Raw genomic sequence first — 19,682 nt, 5'->3', positions numbered from 1 at the left:
CCTTACTTTTTACAGGTTTTTAAGTTATACTTCCGACTGTTGAAAGTTACTCCTTGCTAAAGCCTTTGCTTAATTAAAACGTAAGCAGTGAATTGTGTTAAATTGTTCGTTTCAACTCCAAACCTGTGCAGTATTTCGAGGCACAACACGAATGTTCTGGAAAATCTTGTACATTGGCAGTGTGTGGTGTTCTAACACAATGATCATTAACACTTGATTTGCTTGAAATGCATCAAGAACATTAGTACGCCAAAAAAAGTTAAATTTGCACGAAATGTTATGACATTAAACTGCTTCAGTACGGATAAAATACTGGTGTATACGTCATGCGGATAATGCTTTCTCTTCATTTTTGCTCGTTACAAGATTTCAGTTTGGACCTCCACGTCCTTAAACAATTCTTCATCTTTTCTCGGAGTTGGGAAGTGACCTATGTTGAAACCGAGGATAAAATTCTTTCAATTTGAGTTCCTTAAAGCACTTCTCTTCTTCTTAAAGGCCTAATTGTCATAGCTTACGTTCTTAGTTTTTGAAATGTTACCTGATATTACTTGGGCATAAGTAGGAGGCGAGTCGTGGAAGATTGCTGGCTCCCTCCACCGCCGGCATTCAGTACGGAACCGTTGGGAATTACCTCCTGAAAAAATTTAGCAAAAACTTCGCATAAAAAAGCTCCCGAATCTGAGTTAAAAATTGTTTTCATAAGTACAGTCTAGCCGAGCGCGAGCTTGCGACAGGCTAGACTGTAGATATTGGGATTATCAGAGTCGAAATCAAGTCATTTATCCTTGACACATGTTGAGTCGTTTGGCAAATAAGACTTGAGTCACGTCAAGTCAATTAGTATCTGAAATTAAGTCATACAAAAAGGAAACACATCGTTTCTGTCAACATGTATAGCTTAAAATGTTTGAAAATCTGCTTCATTTTGCTTCCACGAACGCGTTCCTAGACAAACATAAACTCCATTTCAAGTTACACCTTAATAGTTTCGACGAAAGAAAGAAAAAATCTGTATCGAAATACTGAAACCTATAAGTATAATCAACAAGGACCGACTCGAATTAAGTCGAGTTTTTTCAAAAAGTGACTCAAGTCAAGTCTTTTAATGTTTAGTCTTTATATGTTTAGGTAAATATTTATGTTACAGAAAGGATGAAGAAGTTATTACCCAAAGAAAGAAGGTTTTCTACACATAACTTTACGGTCAACTTACGGGTGTGTGCGAGGCCGGACGGGTTCCTAACCCGCCGAAGTTCTGACGGAAGTCGATCTTGTCGATGAACTCGATGCCACCTGTAACGTGTAGGGCACCATTTTTGTCCGATGGTAACGTATACTACGAAGAAGCCTAATAACAGGGCAACAGCACATGCTAACGCGGCCAACGGGTTTATGGAATCTTTGCCAAAAAAAGATCCATCATAAATTTGAACTGATGTCGAATTGTTATCCATTGCGGCCAAAATCTTTTATCTCACTACAAGTGTTCTTTTCTATACAGAACAGAGTCTTGAATTGCCTCCATAAAACTGTAATTTAAATGCATAAAAACATCTGCAATTTATCACCTTATTGTAATTTCGCAACAAACGTTATCAATTTATCATTAATTTGAAAGACAGTGGTTATTGTAGTTACTTCCTGTAATATGTAGGCTACCACTTTCAATTCATAACTTTACTATTTCTAAACAGCTCAATCGAGTCATAATTAAAAGAAACAATAACAATTATCTGCGAACCTTCCTTAACCATATCATAATGCAATCTGCACTGACGACAGCTCACTTATTTCCTCTGTCCGCTGCGACACAGTTACCTGCAATGTTTACATCTCCTGCGTATTACTTGTGAGCTCACGTTTCATTTGTCAACGGGGTACTTAGTTACAAATGACGTAATCTGGGTCGCAAATCGTGCTGGTGTGCAGCTAGCATTGCATAGGTGAAGGCGTGCAGATGTCGACAATAAAACATAAACAATCGCAGCGCTAGCCTAGCGATGATAAAATGTTCTGTTAAACCGTACCCTGTCTTGTTTACAGTGTCCTGTGTGCCTGTTTTATAGACTGCAAGGATGAAGGTTTTTCTTGTAAACAAAAACAATATTTTTCAATATGGTGGTACTTATAAATTTTATTTAACTAAATCGATGGTAGAAATTTGTCTCAACTACTAACTATGAATATATTCTATAATACAAGAAACACTTGTACGCGTTACTGCTATCATGAACATAGAACAACGAGCAAAATTTTGCATTTCACAGTTCAAGACGAGATGAAAAATAACTGTAGGGGCCAGATTTTGCTTTTTTTAAATAGACATAAAAGTAGACTTTTTTGCAATACATTGGCTACTACATTTGTAAACACATGCAAAACTCAAAAGTGTAGTGTATCTCCTTTATACATAAAATGTGCTAACAAAAAGCATGACATGGCATAACAGTGACATGTCATAGCACAATGACATGACAAAGCATGTCAGTCCAAAGCATTAAATAACCATTAAAGCCTTATAATCTCAATACAGCTTGCAGCAATAGAAGTGATGAAATTTTTTGAATTCTTAGGAGCAAACTAGCCGAATGATGCATAACAAACGAATTCTTCCATAGAAACATCAGACAGCCGTTTGAACATGCTGACAATTTTTCTTGAATAGCTCATATGGCGGAGGCGAGCAAAATACATCTTCCGTCTGCAAAAATGCGGAAACTGAACTTGACCCGGTTATGGTACAAAATGGTTGCTAAGCTGAACACATTAAGTTTACAAAAGCATGAGCCAAAGAAGAAAACTGGAAGTTGAAATCGATAATAATAATAGACGGAACTCGAAGCAGAAAACAAATTGCCTACCTAAATTGAAAACAATAATTAGCCTACCTGGCTGGCAGTTTCCCTTTTACCAGACGTCTCGTTACTGGCAACAACATGATAGCTGGGTGGAAGATCGTCGTAAGTAGGCAAGCTACTGCTGCCGGAAGACACTCGGTCTTGCTGGTTGGCTGAAGTAGAAAACCACAGCTATAATGGGCCTTGAAGACACCCTCAAAAAGTATCGGCTAGTGAATGATTTCTATACAGATTACAGAAATCGCCTTCTTTGATCGGGATACCGTATACCTTACCTGTTTGAGCGGCTTGGCTAAGAAAGGCAGTAACGGCAGCACTCAGTTGTCTTTCGTTTCGCCCAAAACGCTCTAATCGTCGCTCGTTGAAACAAAACTTTTTGTAAATCCAGTGATAAGCAATACAGCACAGCAGAATAACGACGATTATAACTCCCAACATCAGGGGGGTTTCAATTACATTTTCAAAGTTATCTGTCGATTGTTTCTCAGTGTCCGGACTTGTTATGCCGGTAGGCAGCATATTTTAGTAGTTTTGTCAATTTGAAATATAAGGAATGATATTTTATCGACAATCGTTTTCCATTATACATGCTATAGATATTTGATCAAAAACATGGCCTTCCTAACAAAAATGTTATACATTTACAAAAAATAAAAAGTTTTCTAAAGTTGCTTTTTAGTAAAAATCAAAATTTTGAAATAAAATCTTCTAACTATAATATTATATGCAGTTACTCGCTAGGTGTTACAACTTTTTCTGCGCCATTAAAGTATATATACTGTAAGTCATATGGTTCTTTAAGCCCGATGAGGCGTGAGTTGAAATGAAAAAAAAATGATAAAGGTGTCTACTGGAACTCGTACAAAAGACGAGCTCGGTAACCAGGGCTCGAGGTGTGAGGAATCATCGCCGGGTTTAAGTCGTGCAAAGAATTTCTTCTTCTGTCCGAAAATAAGGGTTGTGACGTCATATAGACGTATACCAAAATATAGTTTTCTACATCGTCTGATGCCTGAGTTACGCCCACGTACTACAAACATCCCAATGGTAATAACTTGGGCCGATCATTCATGCTTCTTGCAAGAAGAAGTCTCATTTGTCACTACAACTCTTATGGATATCACAAACGCAAAGTCCGATGTGTAAGTTGGCCACATGTTTTTGATTATGACTGGCCCGTGGCAAGCAAGCTCAGTCGTTACCATTACAGACCAAACTCCTCTTTCAACGCTAGGCCAACTAACTAAGAAATTCCAATTTAGATACAGGCTAACTTACTTCAATTGATTTAAACCTTTCACGGCTGGAAATGTGCTGTTGCTTTTTCTGGTATTCAGGACCCTAACTATACTGCAGTGATCTGTAAGCTAGCATTACATGCAGAAAGCTATAAAATAACTGAATACCTGTTGGGCTTAAGTTTGCTTAAGTCTCTACCTGGTTGTTCAAAGCACTACCCTCCGACCACGTCTAGTCCGTTTTTTTGCGGCTTTAGGTAAACTTTGTCAGTGACTGGCGCTATTTTGTGATAAATGGGTTCCAACGACATGTTTACAAAACAAAAGAACGTCATAGTTGAAAACGCGCCGCAACATCCGCTTTCGCTCATCATAGCTTATTCGATGTAACGTGTTCAAAGCACCTTGAAGAACGTTACGCAATCAATTTATAAAACGATTCAATAGGCCTAATCACTTCTCAGAAATTTCTTATTTGGGCCACTCGATTGACTTAACTAAATCAAAAAACTTGATTTTAGAATATGATGAGGTGTGGTAGAGCGTTGGCAAAAGGAAACTTTGTTTAACTTGATGCATGCCAGACTCGTGTCTATTTGACACACATTGATTTAAAAGGGCACTTCTTAACGTTGGAACGTAGGACTGTATTGGAATTCGGTAACAATTTGGAGTAATTCCCCAGCACTTGACTCATATTTGCTTCATTAAATTTAATTTTTTTCATTAATTTTAATTTAATGCTTTTCGAAATATTGACACATATACGCAACTAGACTATTGGCCTACCTCTGCCATCATCAATCACAATGTGCTAAAAATCAATTCATCCCTTCATTGTCATTTCCGGGGTACTCACCCTACCTCAGAGAAGGAAGAGAACTTTGGTTGCAGCTTGGCAGAGGCAATTCAACAAAACATGTTCAGATTTTTGCAACTTATACAACACCGTGATTTTTTTATAGAGTAGCTAGAATCTACACGTCACTACTATTAAATTCATCCTGTGAACACAAAACCAGAAGTATTTCCTTTCAATTTCTGAAAGTCTGAACTGAACTACTACAACACTGATCTCCAGGTAACTTAGTTTTTTTCTGTATAACTTAATAATTGTGGGCCTAAATGATGATAATGCTATTATTCTTGTCTAAGTTTCAAGTTTCAACTATGAATTGAATGAAACTGCAGATCAACTCAATATTAATGCATTTATTGACGTCGTATTTTCAAACATTTCATAAAACTCTGCAAACTTAATTCGCGACATTTCTGAAAGTGCAATCATTTTTACTTTTAACAGTGAACCGATACATTCGTAAAAAAGAAAAAAAAATTAACATTTTACAAATATTCTGTTTGTTGCTTTTCCAAAGCAGTCGTCGAAACCTAAAAAAAAAACAATGCAGACAAAAGTCAAAATCATAGCAAAAAACTATTTTTGTCATTGCTTGCGCCTACATTTCGGTTATTCCCCTAAGCGGCCACCATTATATCTCTTTTGATTGGGTCGTTTTGTCGCGTTTTATCTCAGCTGACTGTCTGGTGATTGGTGAGTCTGCAGAAGATGAAATAATGCGTAACATTGTAAACAAACATTTTGAACTCGCGCGAATTACGATGAGTCAAGAAAAATTCGACTTGTTTTTATTCATTTCTTGAAGTAAAGTACTGCAAGCCAAAGAATTTTAAGCTGCTTCTAAAGCGATTGTTAACGCTTAAAATATTACCGTAACTTTTATTAAGCCTGTTAGCCTAGTGTTTTGCTGGCTGAAATACCGGTAGCTGTTTAGCATATCTCGGATTTGTTCTAGCTATAGGAATTTTTAATTGCGTAATATCTCTGCCTTTCCAACATTATGTACTATTCTCCCGTAAATTGTTGAAGGTCTTTTGCGTTTAACCTAATTAAGGTATATTCATAGGTTTACTGGCCGCGCTAGTTGTTACTAGCTATTATTACCTTAAATATTTTTGAGCAATATTTAAGCCACTTTGACTTTGTCACATTCTCCCGTTCATTAACGTATGCTGATAACAACTAGCTTGAGCTTTTTTTCCCCACTGGCCACCGTATTTCTGATAGAAAATAAAACGTTTGATGGCGTTCATTTCTACCGGTTTAAAATGTTAAATATGGTAGAATAATAGATATGTAGCCTATGCCTATGTTTGTAACATAGCCAATACGTTTTGAGCTATTAAGTGTTGCTGCTGATCTTGTTTACTGTGAAAATGCCAAACAGTAGAATTTTAAAGTTTTTCATCTCAGCATGCCGAAAGTAGATATCAGTTAGTATCATACCTACTTGATGTATGTCATAACTTTTTAGTAGGATGTCTGACAGAGGTAAACAAGTAAAACTAGAAGAGAAAGTGTTAGATTTTATATTTGAAATTGCACAAGTCCAATTTAACAAAAACGGTGTTTACTACTTAAAAATATCAATACAGCATGGTCACAGAACTGACTTATTGCCTCAGGTTAGTAAAATTTGATATGTTTGTATGGTAATATTTTATTAGCAACCTTTTAAATCTTGTACTATATCAGTTCCATCCAGTCGGGGAATTTCACTAAATGAGTAGTTGACATGACAGACAATAATGCAAAATAAACGGTGTGATAACCTACATGGTATTTTTTTGGATTTAAATAAAAACATAACAACAATACTTGTATCTAACGCACATATGCCTTACACCAAAGCTTACGAATACATATGTGGCGTGTGTAACTTAATTGTGTTGGCAGTCACTCTATGTACTTTTTTTTAACTGTAAATTTTCAGATTTATAATCTGCAAAAGCTATAGCATAGTCTGAACATGGAACACATATGTACTATGTATTTACCTACCTCATTGTAGTTTGAACTATTTTTATGGTGTTGTGGTTGGTGATATGCGCTCTGTTATAGGTTTTGCTTGAGGTCAATAACTCAGGGAATTGTGTTTCTCAAGCCGCCATCAAGACTGATTCTGTGACATGGGAGAGTAAAGTAGACTCAGTTTCTTTTAACCAAAGACGCTTCAGGTTTATTTTGCCCAAAGGTAAAGCCAATAATAAGTAATCAATTTTCTACTTATATCAAAATTACAAAACTATTACAGTATATATATATACATCTATTTGAGGTTTTTCTTTTGAGATCACTTAGTATGGTATGTTAGAAATCAAGTTAAAATGCTTGGTAAAACACACGTGCATTGTATTTTAGAATTCTGTGCCTTTTCGCAATTGCTGCCTATGCTAAAACGCAGTACAAGATATGTAGGCTACTCACATGACTTTGCATAATTGGTATATAATCAGATATTATTTTCATCAGGATTTTGCAAGAATGACAAAAATTATGATGTTTATTTGCTCATTGAGGCTTACCAAGACACTCAACCAACTAAACGTGTCGGTGAGGCACTGTTTGCAATCTACCCTCGAACAGAATCACCACGGGCCAAATTAAATGTCAAGTAAAGAATGTTCTACTTTGATTTGCTTTGTATTCGTTGCTTAAACGCCGTCTGCCACCTTAATTTTGCCAAAATCTGCATTTTTGCTTCTTTTTACCACCAGTGCTGGTAATTTGGTTTAATTTGATACAAATTATCTGATATCTTGGGCTTTTTACAGAAAAGGAGAAGATTATTACAAATATGCAGGAATCTTAACACTTCTAAGGCCTCGATCTAAAGCCTCGACCTCAATGCACTGTGGGAGACTCTCCTATGGAGTAGCTTTGAGAGAGCATGTTGATTCCAATCGTCAAGCGATCTATGAGGATGAGGATGATGAGGAAAATATGCAAACTCCAGTGGGAATACCAACTGTGTTTTATATGATAATTATTCTCAAATCCAAACTTTGTCTTACTTCATTTTTTAAAGTGGTCAAACACGCTTTTCTTTGCATCTTCGTTGTTTGTTTATATCCCCTGTTTTTTTTTTGTTTTATCTCGAAATTGTTTCCACTTTTTCCACTGATGTCCAGGAGCTTTTACCAAGTCCCCCACCACCTGCACCAACCCCACAAAAAGAAAGACTCCCGGTGGTCCGAGAATCAATTGTCAAACCCACATTGTCTCCTAACACTGGTAATATCAAGTTTTTGTGGTGTATGATAAATATGAAAATATTAAATTCGCTTATTTTTAGTGCACCAGATTTAATGGGAGAAAATATGTAGCTGAATTCAGCGAGGATATTTTTATTTATATTCCAGTGAAACATCGAACTGCACTTAAGAATGGAAAAGAACAGCAGATGGTCAAAGAGGTCTCCAAAGAAAGCAGTAAGACAAGATTTAAGTCAAAAATTTGTAATTTGCACATGTAGGAAGCTGTTCAAACATTAAAATAAAAAACAGGATATAGTTTGGCACTCTGAATGTTAACTTTATGTTTTTTGACATTGTATAAACATTGCCTGTTATGGTTTTCATTGATTTCATCACCAACCAGTATGTTAATATAGCAAATTTTTATAGCTTCCAACGAATCTTTACCTTTTCCATTCAAAGAAGAAACTGTAATCATTAGCCCTGAATTGGAATCAGAAGGTTCTTTTCATATCAGTATTGCATCAACCCCGCCTCCAGACATATCCCCTTCAGGAAAACAGGTATACTTAAAGCATATTCACAGCTAAAAAAAGATTGTTTCATAGTTTGTTGATGGTGGCTGAACCGTGTTAACCCAAGTTTATAGCAAAATAAAAACAAGATATAAATTGGCACTTTGAAGGTTAACTTTGTTGATTATTTTCGTAGTACACGTGAAGTAGCAAGCTTATGTTTGCGAAAGCTCGTGTAGAAAAATCAAAAACAAAGGTAACCTTCAGAGTGCCAATTTATATCATGTTTTTATTTTATTAGTCTATGTAAGCAGTGACCGTTATGGGGATGTTGTGTGTTTAAGGCAGAAGCTTAAATTTAACAAGCAAACAAAAACTTGAAACTGAATTGAATTAAATAGCAAAAAGCTGTACTATAAAATATTGATAACATATTGCTTTACAAAAATTATTACTGTGATGAATTAGATCAAACAGGAATTTATTCCCATAGAGCCCCGCATAAACGCCTCCATACGCAACAAAGCTTAAACTAGGCATTGTTTGGTCCAACCCAAGGCAAACTTACTTTTTATTATGATAAAATAATGGCTGGTTGACATAGGGAACAAAAGAAAACAAACCCCATTTCACTTGAATAAGGAAGTTGATTGTGATCCAACTGTTGATTGTTACAGCTTTCTTTAAGTGAATAGATTATTCCTTTTTGATAGTTGTGTTCATGATCATTTTTCCCAACTATATTTGACCATCTCAGCAAAATATTCCACGTTTTTCTGAAATCATTAAATGTAGAAAGGAATGTAATTTATCTACTAAATAGATTTAAGTACTTAGTAAAGTACACCCTCACCCACCCTGAGGAAATTGCTCACTTTTTCTATTCTTTACACTTCACAGTGAATTATATTGTTACTATTTTTTTAAATGAATGTTAAAGTTATTAAAAATATATTGTTAAAGCAATCGATACTATTCCTTTTAAGGCTTACTTGGCAAAAGATCATGTTGTCTGCTTCAGAAAGTTAAGAAGGTCTACTGAGATTAGTTAATGTTTAACTTTTGAAAGTATCACGTCAATATTTTTTGAAATGTAATTCTTAAATTAAATTTTATCATGTTGGCTTCTTCAAACAAAAACAACATAGTGGACATCTGATAACTGTTCAGTCTAAAAAGATTAAAGAGTCTAGAAGTTTTTTACCTTTGACAGTGAGATGAAGATGAATTATTTACAACGCTTTTTTATTACAGCAAGTACCATTTAGCAAACAATTGGTACTTCTATCACTGATGGACCATTCTATTTAATAATTTATGGAATAAATTGTATACACACCGCAAATTCATAGGCAATTCAAACGAATATAAAATATGCTAACAGCCACTTGTTTGAAATAATAAAGAATTTTTGACACAAAACATATGTAAGTAATTTCCTTGCCATTTTTGCTTGACTGTCAATCATAGCATGTTTCTCCATGGCGTTTTATGCTTAAAACTGCTCTGTTTATATATTTCACGCTCACTGAGCATGACAACGTTTTATCATGCTTGCCTTGCTCTACAGATAATAAGCAATTTGGCTACTCACGAGAGTTAGAAATTTAATTAAGTTGGTGGAGTGTGGCAATAGAGAGTCTCTCTTTGCCACTTAATTTGGAAGTGTGCCCTCTTTTATTACTGGTTTTGTCTCATTCTTTTGTTTAGTGTATCAAATTTACAGCCCTCTATAAAAGGGTTGAGAAATTTTATTTGTTGCTTGAAGAATGACGTTTGTGTATTTAGGCATTGTTGACCATGTTCTTATCGATGAAGAAAGCAGGCCCTGTATTGTAGTGTGGGCATTATAGCTTTGAATTTTCTAAGTGTGTATAGCACTTAGGTTTATATGCTTTTTTTAAGTGCTAAGGCTCTTGGGTATTCTTAATAGAAGCTGTAGGTTAAAGCAAGATCACTAAGGACTTGGTGAGTTTTAGACTATTGCTTTTATTTTACAACATACAGTGCATTGTTTGCTTTTTGAACGCTTAACTGAATGTTGTGCTTACGAGAGTAACCGATCTTGGAATAATAACAAAGTTGTGTTGAACTTTAATGTTGCAATTTGGTAAGATAATCTTGATACGTTTCAAAGTCGAAGCATCTACCAAGCACAAAGCTTGTTCATGTTTTATAGAATATTACATAAAGAAGACTTAGTTTGTTGGCGTTCACTGTGTAATTGTCGCTGCTGTTTGGCAAAGGCTTTTAGTTGGGCAATTTCTCGATTGATCGTCTTAACGTTGAGTTCCAGTTTTAATTTGAGCTCGTTTTCCTTCTCTTCAAGTTTTGATGTCAGATAATCTTGAGTGGTAGAAGTAAGGTAGCATATTCTCTCCTCATTGTTAAACTCTAATTGAGTTAGTTGGGATTCAAGGCGGTCCCCCATCAGGGCTATGTTTGTCTAGCAACAAAAAAGTGGAGGCTGCAATGTCACACGCAATTAAGTTGAGTAAAACCTGTTTATATGTAAAATAAAAATATAAATTATGTCATGCTCCCTATGACATTAACACATCAGTTTAAAGTTTTATCAATATTTTTGGGAAATTTAAATAACAAAACAAAACAGAAGTTTGGGTTAATTGTTGTTCATAACCTCTACTATATTTTTCCCACCTGCTTTTGTATTGTAAGAGTATTTCCAGTGTTTCTATAAAGTCGAAAAACTTTGCCGAGGGTATCACTCATCTCACGCCATAGGTTGTTTTCTAAATCTTCAGTTGCGTTATCTAAATGCCCCATTGCTGTATCTTGCCATTCACCAGCAAAGTTTTCATTTATTGTCTAAGACCAAAGTAAATAAGTAAAGCAGGTACAAACTGGGGTGAATTTGGTGCAAAACAATTAGCCTCGCATGAATTGTCATGAGAAATTTGCTAATGCTACATTTCAAATTCATAACGTTTTATATTCTTGTTGGTTTACTTACTTTTTTAACTTCGACTGAAATGTCTGCTTTAGCTTTAGAAAATGTGTTTTTGTTGATGTGCTTCGACATTGCTTTTTCGCTTTCCTGCTTTGCTGCCTGTGTCAGTTTATTTGTTTCCTTCTCATAAGTGGTTTGAATGACTTCATTCAGGTTCCCGTTGTATTTTTTTGGCGGCTGACTGATTTCACTGAACGATTTTTTAATCTTTTCCTGCAATTAATGCTAATAAGAAAATATTTTCATACAAATTTTGCTGCATATTTAACTTGAAATCTCTTTCTAACTTAGTTACCAGTAGATGATGTAAAAATTTTCAAGAGATTACGGCATTAGGTATTTAAAAACATTTGCCCAAACCTCAATATCAGCTATCATCTGCTTTTTAAATTCATTGACGAGTGTTCCAGCCACATCTGTAATTATTTCTTCATCTTTACGCTGCAAGTAATTAATAACCATATAAAGAGACTATTAAATTATCGATCGAAAATATTAGGTTATATGGTAATATGAAAATATTGTTGAAAATTAAACTAATGTGATACTTTGAAATAAAGTAGACTTATTTATTTCATAGTCTTAAGCCAGCAGAATATGAAACTACATGCACTCAGTGGTTTGCTGTTTGGTAAACTCAACCAAGCTTCTCTTATAAACGTTTGCAAAGAATCTTATACTTTGTATCCCTCAATTTGCAGCTGATGTTAACCATAATTGCCTGCTTATGACAATTATATACGCTTTTAATAAGATATAAACGTGCCACATTTTGCTTACAAAAGTTGGTGTACTGCGCGACGCTGATGATGATCGACTTGAAACGGCAGATAAAGGGCTGCTGGCTTTAGATGAACTTGCACGATTTTTTCCTTTGCTTCTACTCATACCCATTTTTCGTGAGGTTAATGCATGGAGCATACACCGTTGTTTCTTCATCACGTTCTATTTTACTTCACCTGTTGGCTGTTTATAAATGCTTAGCAGGACTGCTACACTGGAAAACTAACTGAGTTTTAATCACATTAAATATTAACATCATCAAATGCAATTTTCATGGGATAACGTCAGTACACTGATGTGCTGTTTTATAACATTTTCATTATTAATACACACGTGGCCACCGTATGCATTATAAATGCGAAAGTTAGTTATGGCAGTCAGCGAGTTATATTCTTTGATTATATAAGGTTGTTTCTTTTACTTGCTTTTCTCATGCATGATTTAGAATCATACAGTACATATAATAATACACTGTTATCACTCACAGATATAAGCAAAATTTTTCACTTAATGTTTATTTATTTTAGAAAACTATGGATTCACCGGCAAATGAAGCAAGACCAGCCACTAAATCCACTTCGCCAAAAAAGGGAAGAACGTCGCGCAGAACAAGCAGGTCCCCGACTGTAACCAGCCCCAAGCCGGCTAATAAGTCTGACTCCAGCAACAGACACGTAGCAAAACCAGGATTTGAGGAGATCTATGTCATCATCCACGGAGCAACGAGTCTTCCATCAAGATCGGATGGAGCTGATCCCATCCCTTTTGCAACTGTGTAAGATTAAAAATAATAACGATATGTCCTTTTTTCGTAAAAGAGACCAGGTCCTTATTTTTTGTTGCACCAAAAAACTTATATTGTACTTATAATATAAGGTTTATATCACTAGAGATGGCTGGAACTATACCAGGTCTTGGAATTAAGTTGCACGTTCAGCATAGGTGTTGTTTTATGCTGTGCTATAGTGCCATAGTATGTACAAGAATAATAACATGCAAGAATATGTAGCCATCATTTCCCACTGCCAATTCATTTTAAGTCTAATCTACCAATTCTTTTGTCTATCTCCAGGAAGAGTTTGTATGAAGAACAGGGTGGAAGAGCTGCCCAGGGATCAACACACGCATCTCTCAGTCCAACGCATTCTCCTGCTTGGGAGGAAGTCCTCACAATGGAGGTGAAGACAGGCTGACATCTTTACACAACACTGACCAATTCCAAAATCTAACTAATTCATTTATAACCAGGACGTGGCGATCAGTTCTAAATCAGGAAAATATGATATAAAAAAGCTAGGCTAGCTCGGTAATTGGGGCTCAAGAGATGAGGAATCATCACCAATTTTAAGTCTTTTTTCAATTCGAGAATAAAGATTATTATACCATACCATAACATACTAAGGATAAAACAATGCTCATTTTAAGTCAAGCATTTTGTCAGAGTTTTGAAACTCTGCTTGCTCTCGGTAGATCCCAGAAGGTAGGGTTGAAGAAGAAGAAATCGTCCTCACAGTGGCTGATAGTGTTTCAAAGGAGAAGTTGGTTACTTATAATTTACCCATCATTAACCTGGAGCCGTTTCACCCCTACCATTTTGAATTGGTCAAGGTATTTCTAACATCTGTTTATCTGTTTTAAGATTTAAAAAATGTTGCTACATGCTGATTTTTGTGGCGATCTGCTCATGTATGAAAATGCCAAAACTAAATCACTTTTTTTCTTCATTTTTATAGCCTACCAAATCTATTCCATCTGGGATTCGTGTTTATGTTACAGTTTTAAGGAAACAAAGTCATTTACCCAGATTGGAAGTGAGAGAAGTTACAGTTGCTATGTTAATGTACTGGCAATTTAAATTGAATTACATCATACTATGAAAAGGATGTTTTAGTGAAACTCAAAACCTTCTTGGCCCGTATTTAATTAGTGCATGCTAATAACAACGACTTGATTTTTCGGCCCCATCGTGCTTTTAACAAAAAATAAAATGATTGAACTTACAGGTTAAATTTTCTAAAAAACTCATAATCACTTTTTAACAGGACTTTGGCTTCTGTGGACTAGAAGTGACCTTACGTGACTTTCAACAAGAACTGTCAAATTCATCTGGGTCGCTTATCGCAATAGCTCGGATAGTGCCGGACTACACTTCATACAAGTAAGGGTATTTAGAAGGTGTTTGATCGTTTGCACCTGGGTGAACTTCATTTGCAGCTTGTGCGGTTTAATCATATTGCTTTTTTCACATTATTCAGAGAGACAATGCTTACACGCTACCCGTGTCCAGCTGGCATCACCTCTACAACGCTCACTTTTCCTTCACCGAACCCTTCTGCTTTCGAGGTTGCGAAAGTAGACCAGCAGGGATATCCCCAGGTTGTACATTTGAAAAATGTGCAGACGCCCGTACTGAAATGTTTACAGTGATGGAGGGTTCTGCATTTGATTATGTTTAGTTTTTAATCTATTCAAGAGGGTATGTTTTTACATTTACAGTTGACCACAATTAGCAAAGAAACGTCAAGACCAACCTGGAATCACACCTTTATGTTTTGTAACAAAGATGCCGCTACAACCTTTGCTCATAATTCTGCATTGGTGGTGGAGTTTTATCCTTCTTCTAGCAGTGAGATATCTGTGTAACGGATATTTGATGATAATTAAGTGAATTTGATTGCTCCAAAACTGGAAATTTAGGAACTTTTTTTACTACACTTAAGCTCCTTAAAAGATTAATTTTTTTCTTCAGCAATGACATCTGTTACATGGACTATAAGAAGCCCGATTGGATTTTCTACTCTGCTCTTAGATGGAGAGATTTTCCAAGGTGGTATTCAAAGAATAATGTTCATCACATTTTTAAATCTTTCTTTAAATTAAAATCCTATCAGTACCAGCAAACTGTCTCCCACGTAAGTCCTATGTATTATGACTTCATAAAAACTGGGTTATGATGTATTCAGCTCTGACATCGGATGCTGGTCGCATGGGAGTTCGCATCGATGATCTCATTGTGCAGGGATCGAGATTTGAAACAGTCGACGGGTCTTTCCCCAGCATAAGATTGCTTCTACGGCTTATTACCACGGAGGTGATAAAAAGTTTATTTTGATATGATCTCTAACTGGTTTTGATACATCATTATTTAAATTTGTCTAAAGTTTCATTACTATTGAGTATGCAGGTGTTATCAAACAATGAAAAATAATTAATTATCATTTTATCATTGTCATTATCAAATCATCACAATTACGATTATCAACAAATAATGAAAATCACCACTGTAGTTACTGAAACAAAAATTTACATGATTCATCATATCCTGCAGAGACCAGATACATTGGTGGTTGCCTCGGACCCAGGAGTTCTTCCAACACTTGATTCGGTTCCAACTACTGCAGCTGGACCACAGAGGCCGGCGGAGATGAGCAACGACATCGCGCAGTTGTATCTCAGCGAGCCAGAAGAAGAAATTCAACCGCGGATCATTGCAAGAGACGACACCGCTATCGGTGGTCCTCGATACGAGAGGAAAAAAACAAGAGTGGTAAGTCGTCTGAATTACTTGTTTCTTTTATTTTTCGCTTTAATTGTTGTGGACAAAAAATTGTGCTGACCCAGCTGGATGCGAACGTATTAGCAGTGATGGTAATAATTACAGTAGCACAACCAAGACAGGCAACTGTGGCAAGGCCTTGATGGCAAAATGATACAATATGAGTAAGATAGAGTTTTAGCGTGAGCACGGCCACCGAACCCAATCTGCAATCTTTGAATCTTTGAAATACGCATTGGTGCATGTGTTAAGTAAATCCTGTTGTTATGCTCATAAACTGTTGTGTTATGAAAAAAAAGACCTGTTGTAAGGTAGTGCCAATACTCTAATTAATTAAAATGCACAAAGATCTATGGACAGTTGGTAGTAAAGGCAAACTTCAGCAAATTTAGTTAAAACAAGCATGTTATAGTGTAGTAAAATTAACGTGGCCTATAGTTTTCTATAGGTACACATGAAAAAAAAGCTGGTTGGACGTAAAAGTAAATCATTAACAAGTTTACATGTATAACTACGAAATAAAATTTCAAAGAAACTTAGAAAGGAAGTGAGTACAAGTATTGTCGAAATCATACATCCCGCTCAGAACGATGAGTTAACCCTTAAAAACCTATTATATACTTCCGCTTATGAAGTGGCTTATAGGAGGGAACAAAAGTGCTACAAGAGCAAACAGCTTTCACTTTTTCATATCGAGGAGTGCTTTAATCAGTTTCTCTTAATAAGTGTTCTATTATGGCTTGTTTGCTCAGTTGAGGGTCGGTTGTTCATTCCTGTTGAAATTACATTACTTGATGGTTGGCATTTTATTTGTATAAGCCTATTGTAACACCCCAGCCCCTATTATTTTAATATTTATTCTCTATGACTAATACCATACTTTGAATAGTGGACGGCAATCTCGTGTTACAATACCACCACCGGTGAAAGGGTTTTAAAATTGCAGCCTATGAACAAGTAATCAAATGCCAGCTGTATTGGTGGAGTAATAACAGTGACTAGGGTTAAAAAATATATGGTTTTAAAATACAGCTTGTGCCATGATTTAAGGTAATAATATCTCTCTTACAAAGAGAGTTAATTGAGTGTGAACCACATTAGTGGAACAAAGTGACGTAACTGCAATTTCAGACAATTGATATTTCAAACAGTTGCTATAACCTGCAGTCTTGAGGGTGATTTTCAGGATTTGACGGAATAAAAATCATAGTTACTTTCCTTGAAATTCTAGTTAAACTGCAGAAATAATTACATAAATGTAATATTTTTACTGAGATACATGTCTGTGTATTACCATAGACCTATTTCAGGAAAAGTAAGTTGAAATTAATAATAAGCATCAACTTCAAAATAGTTTTCACTGTCAGTAGTTATTTTAGATAGTAGATATCGTCAAGCACTAGTTTGTTTTATTGTCCTATTAACGTATAGCTTATAATAGAAAAGCAATTAATCAATTCTATAGTTTTTGTGTGTCACTATAAATGCTTTTTCTCACAAACAGCTTATGAAAGAGGATGAATATCCACCAAGTGATGCTTTAGAAACCATTTTGCCTGATTACGTCTTAACAGTAAATGATCCTACCATGCTGAAAATGGATACAACAAGCAGGTAGAAGACTAACGATGTCGTTTTTTAGTCGTCGATTTCTATCTTTTTATTCAATACATTTTGTGTAATAGAAATGTTCAGCCGCCGCAAAAAAGTGAAAGATCATCTGACAGTCACACAAAGTCACTTCTGGATCATCATGCACAGGTCTGTCGTTGTTTTTAAACCTCCTTTTATAGAGATTTCTCAAAGTTAATTGTTGTTTTCTAACATCTACTTCAGGAACTTTCTAAATATCGTGAAGCTGTTAAAAGAATGACTGCAGATATAGTGGCTCTTCGTAGAAGCAATGCTCAGTTACAAGTAGGTATTTTTATAATTTAAAATAAGAACTCAGAATTTCAACATTTTATTGAAACACAGATAGATGTAGCAAACACCAGCAAAAAAATGAAAAAAGTTTACTAGTAATCGTTTAAAGGAGGAAAATGCTCAACTAAGAAGGGAGCTTCTGCTGACAAAAGAGGTTGGGCAGACTGTGATGGATGATCTTCATAAGGGAGTAATAACATCAACGGAAGTGGCAGACAAATTTGGTAACTGGTGTACAATTTTTACATCACACACTGACAGAAGGATAATCACGTAAGATGCTTCTGGCATTTTCCATTTCAATTTTTGATATTTTACTGACTTTAGTGGCAACCAGACATAAACTTGCAAAAGAAAGTGAGGATTTGAGCAAATACAAGACAAAAGTCCAACTTCTGCAAAACCAAATGATAAAGGTAAACTTGCACCTAAACGTATGTTAAGTAGGAATTGATCCACTGACCCAGCAATATTCAGCACAAGTATACAATTGGACTAACACAAACATTACACAGGCAAATGAACGTGAAAAGCGATATCTGATGCAAAACGCTTCGCGCAAGGAACTGGAAGAGACAGTGCAATATCTTCAGGACAAGCTGAAGAAGAGCAAGAAGTTAGAAGATACTTGTGTCCAGCAGGAGAAGGTGATCCAGAAGATGGAAAAACTGCTGAACAAATATATGAAGAACACAACTGCTCCTCCCAAGAACGAGTTAGGAGGTGAATGAAAAGCTCTCAAGACTTTTAGCATGATCACTCCTCATTACATTTTATAGGCGGCGTTATAAAATTAAATACTTTGCATTTCCAGATCAACAAGGAACTATCACACTCCTTAGTCAAGAAAATGCAAACCTCCAACATGAGCTCAGTGAACTGAGGGTAACAAACTGGGATGAACGTAACTCTTAAATAATTTTTTAGATTAGTTGTGAGTCAAGTTTAATTCTTTTTTTGGGCAACAGATAAGGCAGCAACAGCACAATGCAGAGAAAACAGAACTTCATGATCGTTTGGAGAGAGCTGAAAGCAGAGTTGCTTCTCTTGAAGGACAGCTGGACCACAATGCCAGATCTTGGGCGAAAGAAAAACATGAATTGACAGTACGCTTACAAGAACATCGAAATGGTATTCTCCGCACATCTGGGGCAAATGCTAGGAATGACCCTCTTCTGGTAAGTTGAAGTGTTTTAGTCTACTAATTTCAGTCTGTGTTGCGTGCTCACTGCTACGACATACGCTTACAACGTCATCTTACACATTTAGAACTGAGCAATCTGAAGGAACTGAAGGTTTATATCACTTGAAAGCATTTCCCGCCATCACTTATACAGTAGATTGCACCCGTTTTTTCTTTGGACTTACACCGATGGAGTTATATATTGCATTGACTGAAATGCCTAGAAAATATCTAAGAAATGTGTATTGCTGGCAATTAAAGGAATTTCTTTGCCAAAAAGCGCTTGAACTGGTGCAATTTTCTCACGTATTTTTTTATTTACCTTGTAAAAGCAGTATGTTGGTTAGTATTTTTATAAACTGCACTGTGACTTTTTTCTATTCCAGTACATTGTTTATTAATTTGCAAATATTGCTATCATTAGTCATATTTTCAAAGATTTATATATTTTAATTTAACTTTAAAATAAATTCTATAATAGTATATAACTGAAGTAAAAAATATATTTGCAATGCTCTGTTGGAACATATTTTGTGCTAAAAGGATCCATGCATCAAGGTATGAGCAAACAGCTTACAACAGTCAATTTCAAT

General features: G+C 35.6%; 3 protein-coding genes across 15 annotated transcripts; 1 reads left to right on the top strand and 2 right to left on the bottom strand.

The window, feature by feature from the left end:
• Window positions 1–92: 92 nt before the first annotated feature.
• On the bottom strand, window positions 93–4,426 carry LOC143446482 (uncharacterized). The gene is made up of 5 exons (XM_076946126.1): window positions 3,137–4,426; window positions 2,892–3,013; window positions 1,217–2,704; window positions 542–637; window positions 93–430 (listed from the first exon to the last, which is right to left on the bottom strand). Exons 1-3 carry the CDS (start codon window positions 3,378–3,380, stop codon window positions 2,627–2,629), a joined length of 444 nt encoding a protein of 147 aa, XP_076802241.1. The 5' UTR covers window positions 3,381–4,426; the 3' UTR covers window positions 93–430; window positions 542–637; window positions 1,217–2,626.
• An 870-nt stretch (window positions 4,427–5,296) lies between these two features.
• Window positions 5,297–13,108, bottom strand: LOC143445090 (uncharacterized). Of its 13 annotated transcripts, none has more exons than XM_076943934.1 (9): window positions 12,968–13,108; window positions 12,422–12,607; window positions 12,002–12,082; window positions 11,645–11,854; window positions 11,332–11,499; window positions 9,239–11,116; window positions 8,603–8,704; window positions 6,960–8,189; window positions 5,297–5,488 (listed from the first exon to the last, which is right to left on the bottom strand). In XM_076943934.1, the coding sequence occupies exons 2-6, from the start codon at window positions 12,578–12,580 to the stop codon at window positions 10,844–10,846; spliced, it is 891 nt and encodes a 296-aa protein (XP_076800049.1). In that variant the 5' UTR covers window positions 12,581–12,607; window positions 12,968–13,108; the 3' UTR covers window positions 5,297–5,488; window positions 6,960–8,189; window positions 8,603–8,704; window positions 9,239–10,843. The 13 variants fall into 13 exon arrangements, with proteins under 13 accessions (XP_076800049.1, XP_076800050.1, XP_076800051.1 ...); XM_076943935.1 differs by having other exon boundaries at window positions 5,297–7,873; window positions 7,973–8,189; XM_076943936.1 differs by having other exon boundaries at window positions 5,297–7,080; window positions 7,973–8,189.
• Window positions 6,437–19,603, top strand: LOC143445088 (coiled-coil domain-containing protein 33-like). The gene is made up of 26 exons (XM_076943925.1): window positions 6,437–6,583; window positions 7,020–7,152; window positions 7,431–7,572; window positions 7,733–7,913; window positions 8,090–8,192; window positions 8,321–8,389; window positions 8,585–8,718; window positions 12,952–13,199; window positions 13,497–13,602; window positions 13,895–14,032; window positions 14,158–14,235; window positions 14,467–14,582; window positions 14,680–14,800; window positions 14,921–15,050; window positions 15,174–15,251; window positions 15,388–15,515; window positions 15,753–15,971; window positions 17,485–17,594; window positions 17,666–17,741; window positions 17,817–17,897; window positions 18,016–18,130; window positions 18,234–18,322; window positions 18,422–18,629; window positions 18,721–18,791; window positions 18,875–19,084; window positions 19,176–19,603. The coding sequence occupies exons 1-26, from the start codon at window positions 6,437–6,439 to the stop codon at window positions 19,179–19,181; spliced, it is 3,237 nt and encodes a 1,078-aa protein (XP_076800040.1). The 3' UTR covers window positions 19,182–19,603.
• Window positions 19,604–19,682: the final 79 nt, after the last annotated feature.

The sequence above is a fragment of the Clavelina lepadiformis genome, chromosome 2, assembly GCF_947623445.1.
Source record: "Clavelina lepadiformis chromosome 2, kaClaLepa1.1, whole genome shotgun sequence".
NCBI classification, from domain to species: domain Eukaryota; kingdom Metazoa; phylum Chordata; class Ascidiacea; order Aplousobranchia; family Clavelinidae; genus Clavelina; species Clavelina lepadiformis.
Note: the sequence above shows the minus strand (reverse complement) of the source record. Positions and strands in the feature narration are given on the sequence as shown.

What these genes read in the sequence shown, in the direction of transcription:
- LOC143446482 (XM_076946126.1), bottom strand. Translation starts at nt 3,380, where the DNA reads ATGCTGCCTACCGGCATAACAAGTCCGGACACTGAGAAACAATCGACA. An exon ending in TAGCCAAGCCGCTCAAACAG is followed by an intron (nt 3,014 to 3,136) that starts GTAAGGTATACG and finishes TTTCTACTTCAG; the next exon opens with CCAACCAGCAAGACCGAGTG. An exon ending in AAAGGGAAACTGCCAGCCAG is followed by an intron (nt 2,705 to 2,891) that starts GTAGGCTAATTA and finishes GCATTTTTGCAG; the next exon opens with ACGGAAGATGTATTTTGCTC.
- LOC143445088 (XM_076943925.1), top strand. Translation starts at nt 6,437, where the DNA reads ATGTCTGACAGAGGTAAACAAGTAAAACTAGAAGAGAAAGTGTTAGAT. An exon ending in CGGGCCAAATTAAATGTCAA is followed by an intron (nt 7,573 to 7,732) that starts GTAAAGAATGTT and finishes GGCTTTTTACAG; the next exon opens with AAAAGGAGAAGATTATTACA. An exon ending in GAAGCAATGCTCAGTTACAA is followed by an intron (nt 17,898 to 18,015) that starts GTAGGTATTTTT and finishes AATCGTTTAAAG; the next exon opens with GAGGAAAATGCTCAACTAAG.
- LOC143445090 (XM_076943938.1), bottom strand. Translation starts at nt 12,580, where the DNA reads ATGAAGAAACAACGGTGTATGCTCCATGCATTAACCTCACGAAAAATG. An exon ending in CGCGCAGTACACCAACTTTT is followed by an intron (nt 12,083 to 12,421) that starts GTAAGCAAAATG and finishes AATTACTTGCAG; the next exon opens with CGTAAAGATGAAGAAATAAT. An exon ending in TTTCAGTCGAAGTTAAAAAA is followed by an intron (nt 11,500 to 11,644) that starts GTAAGTAAACCA and finishes CTTTGGTCTTAG; the next exon opens with ACAATAAATGAAAACTTTGC.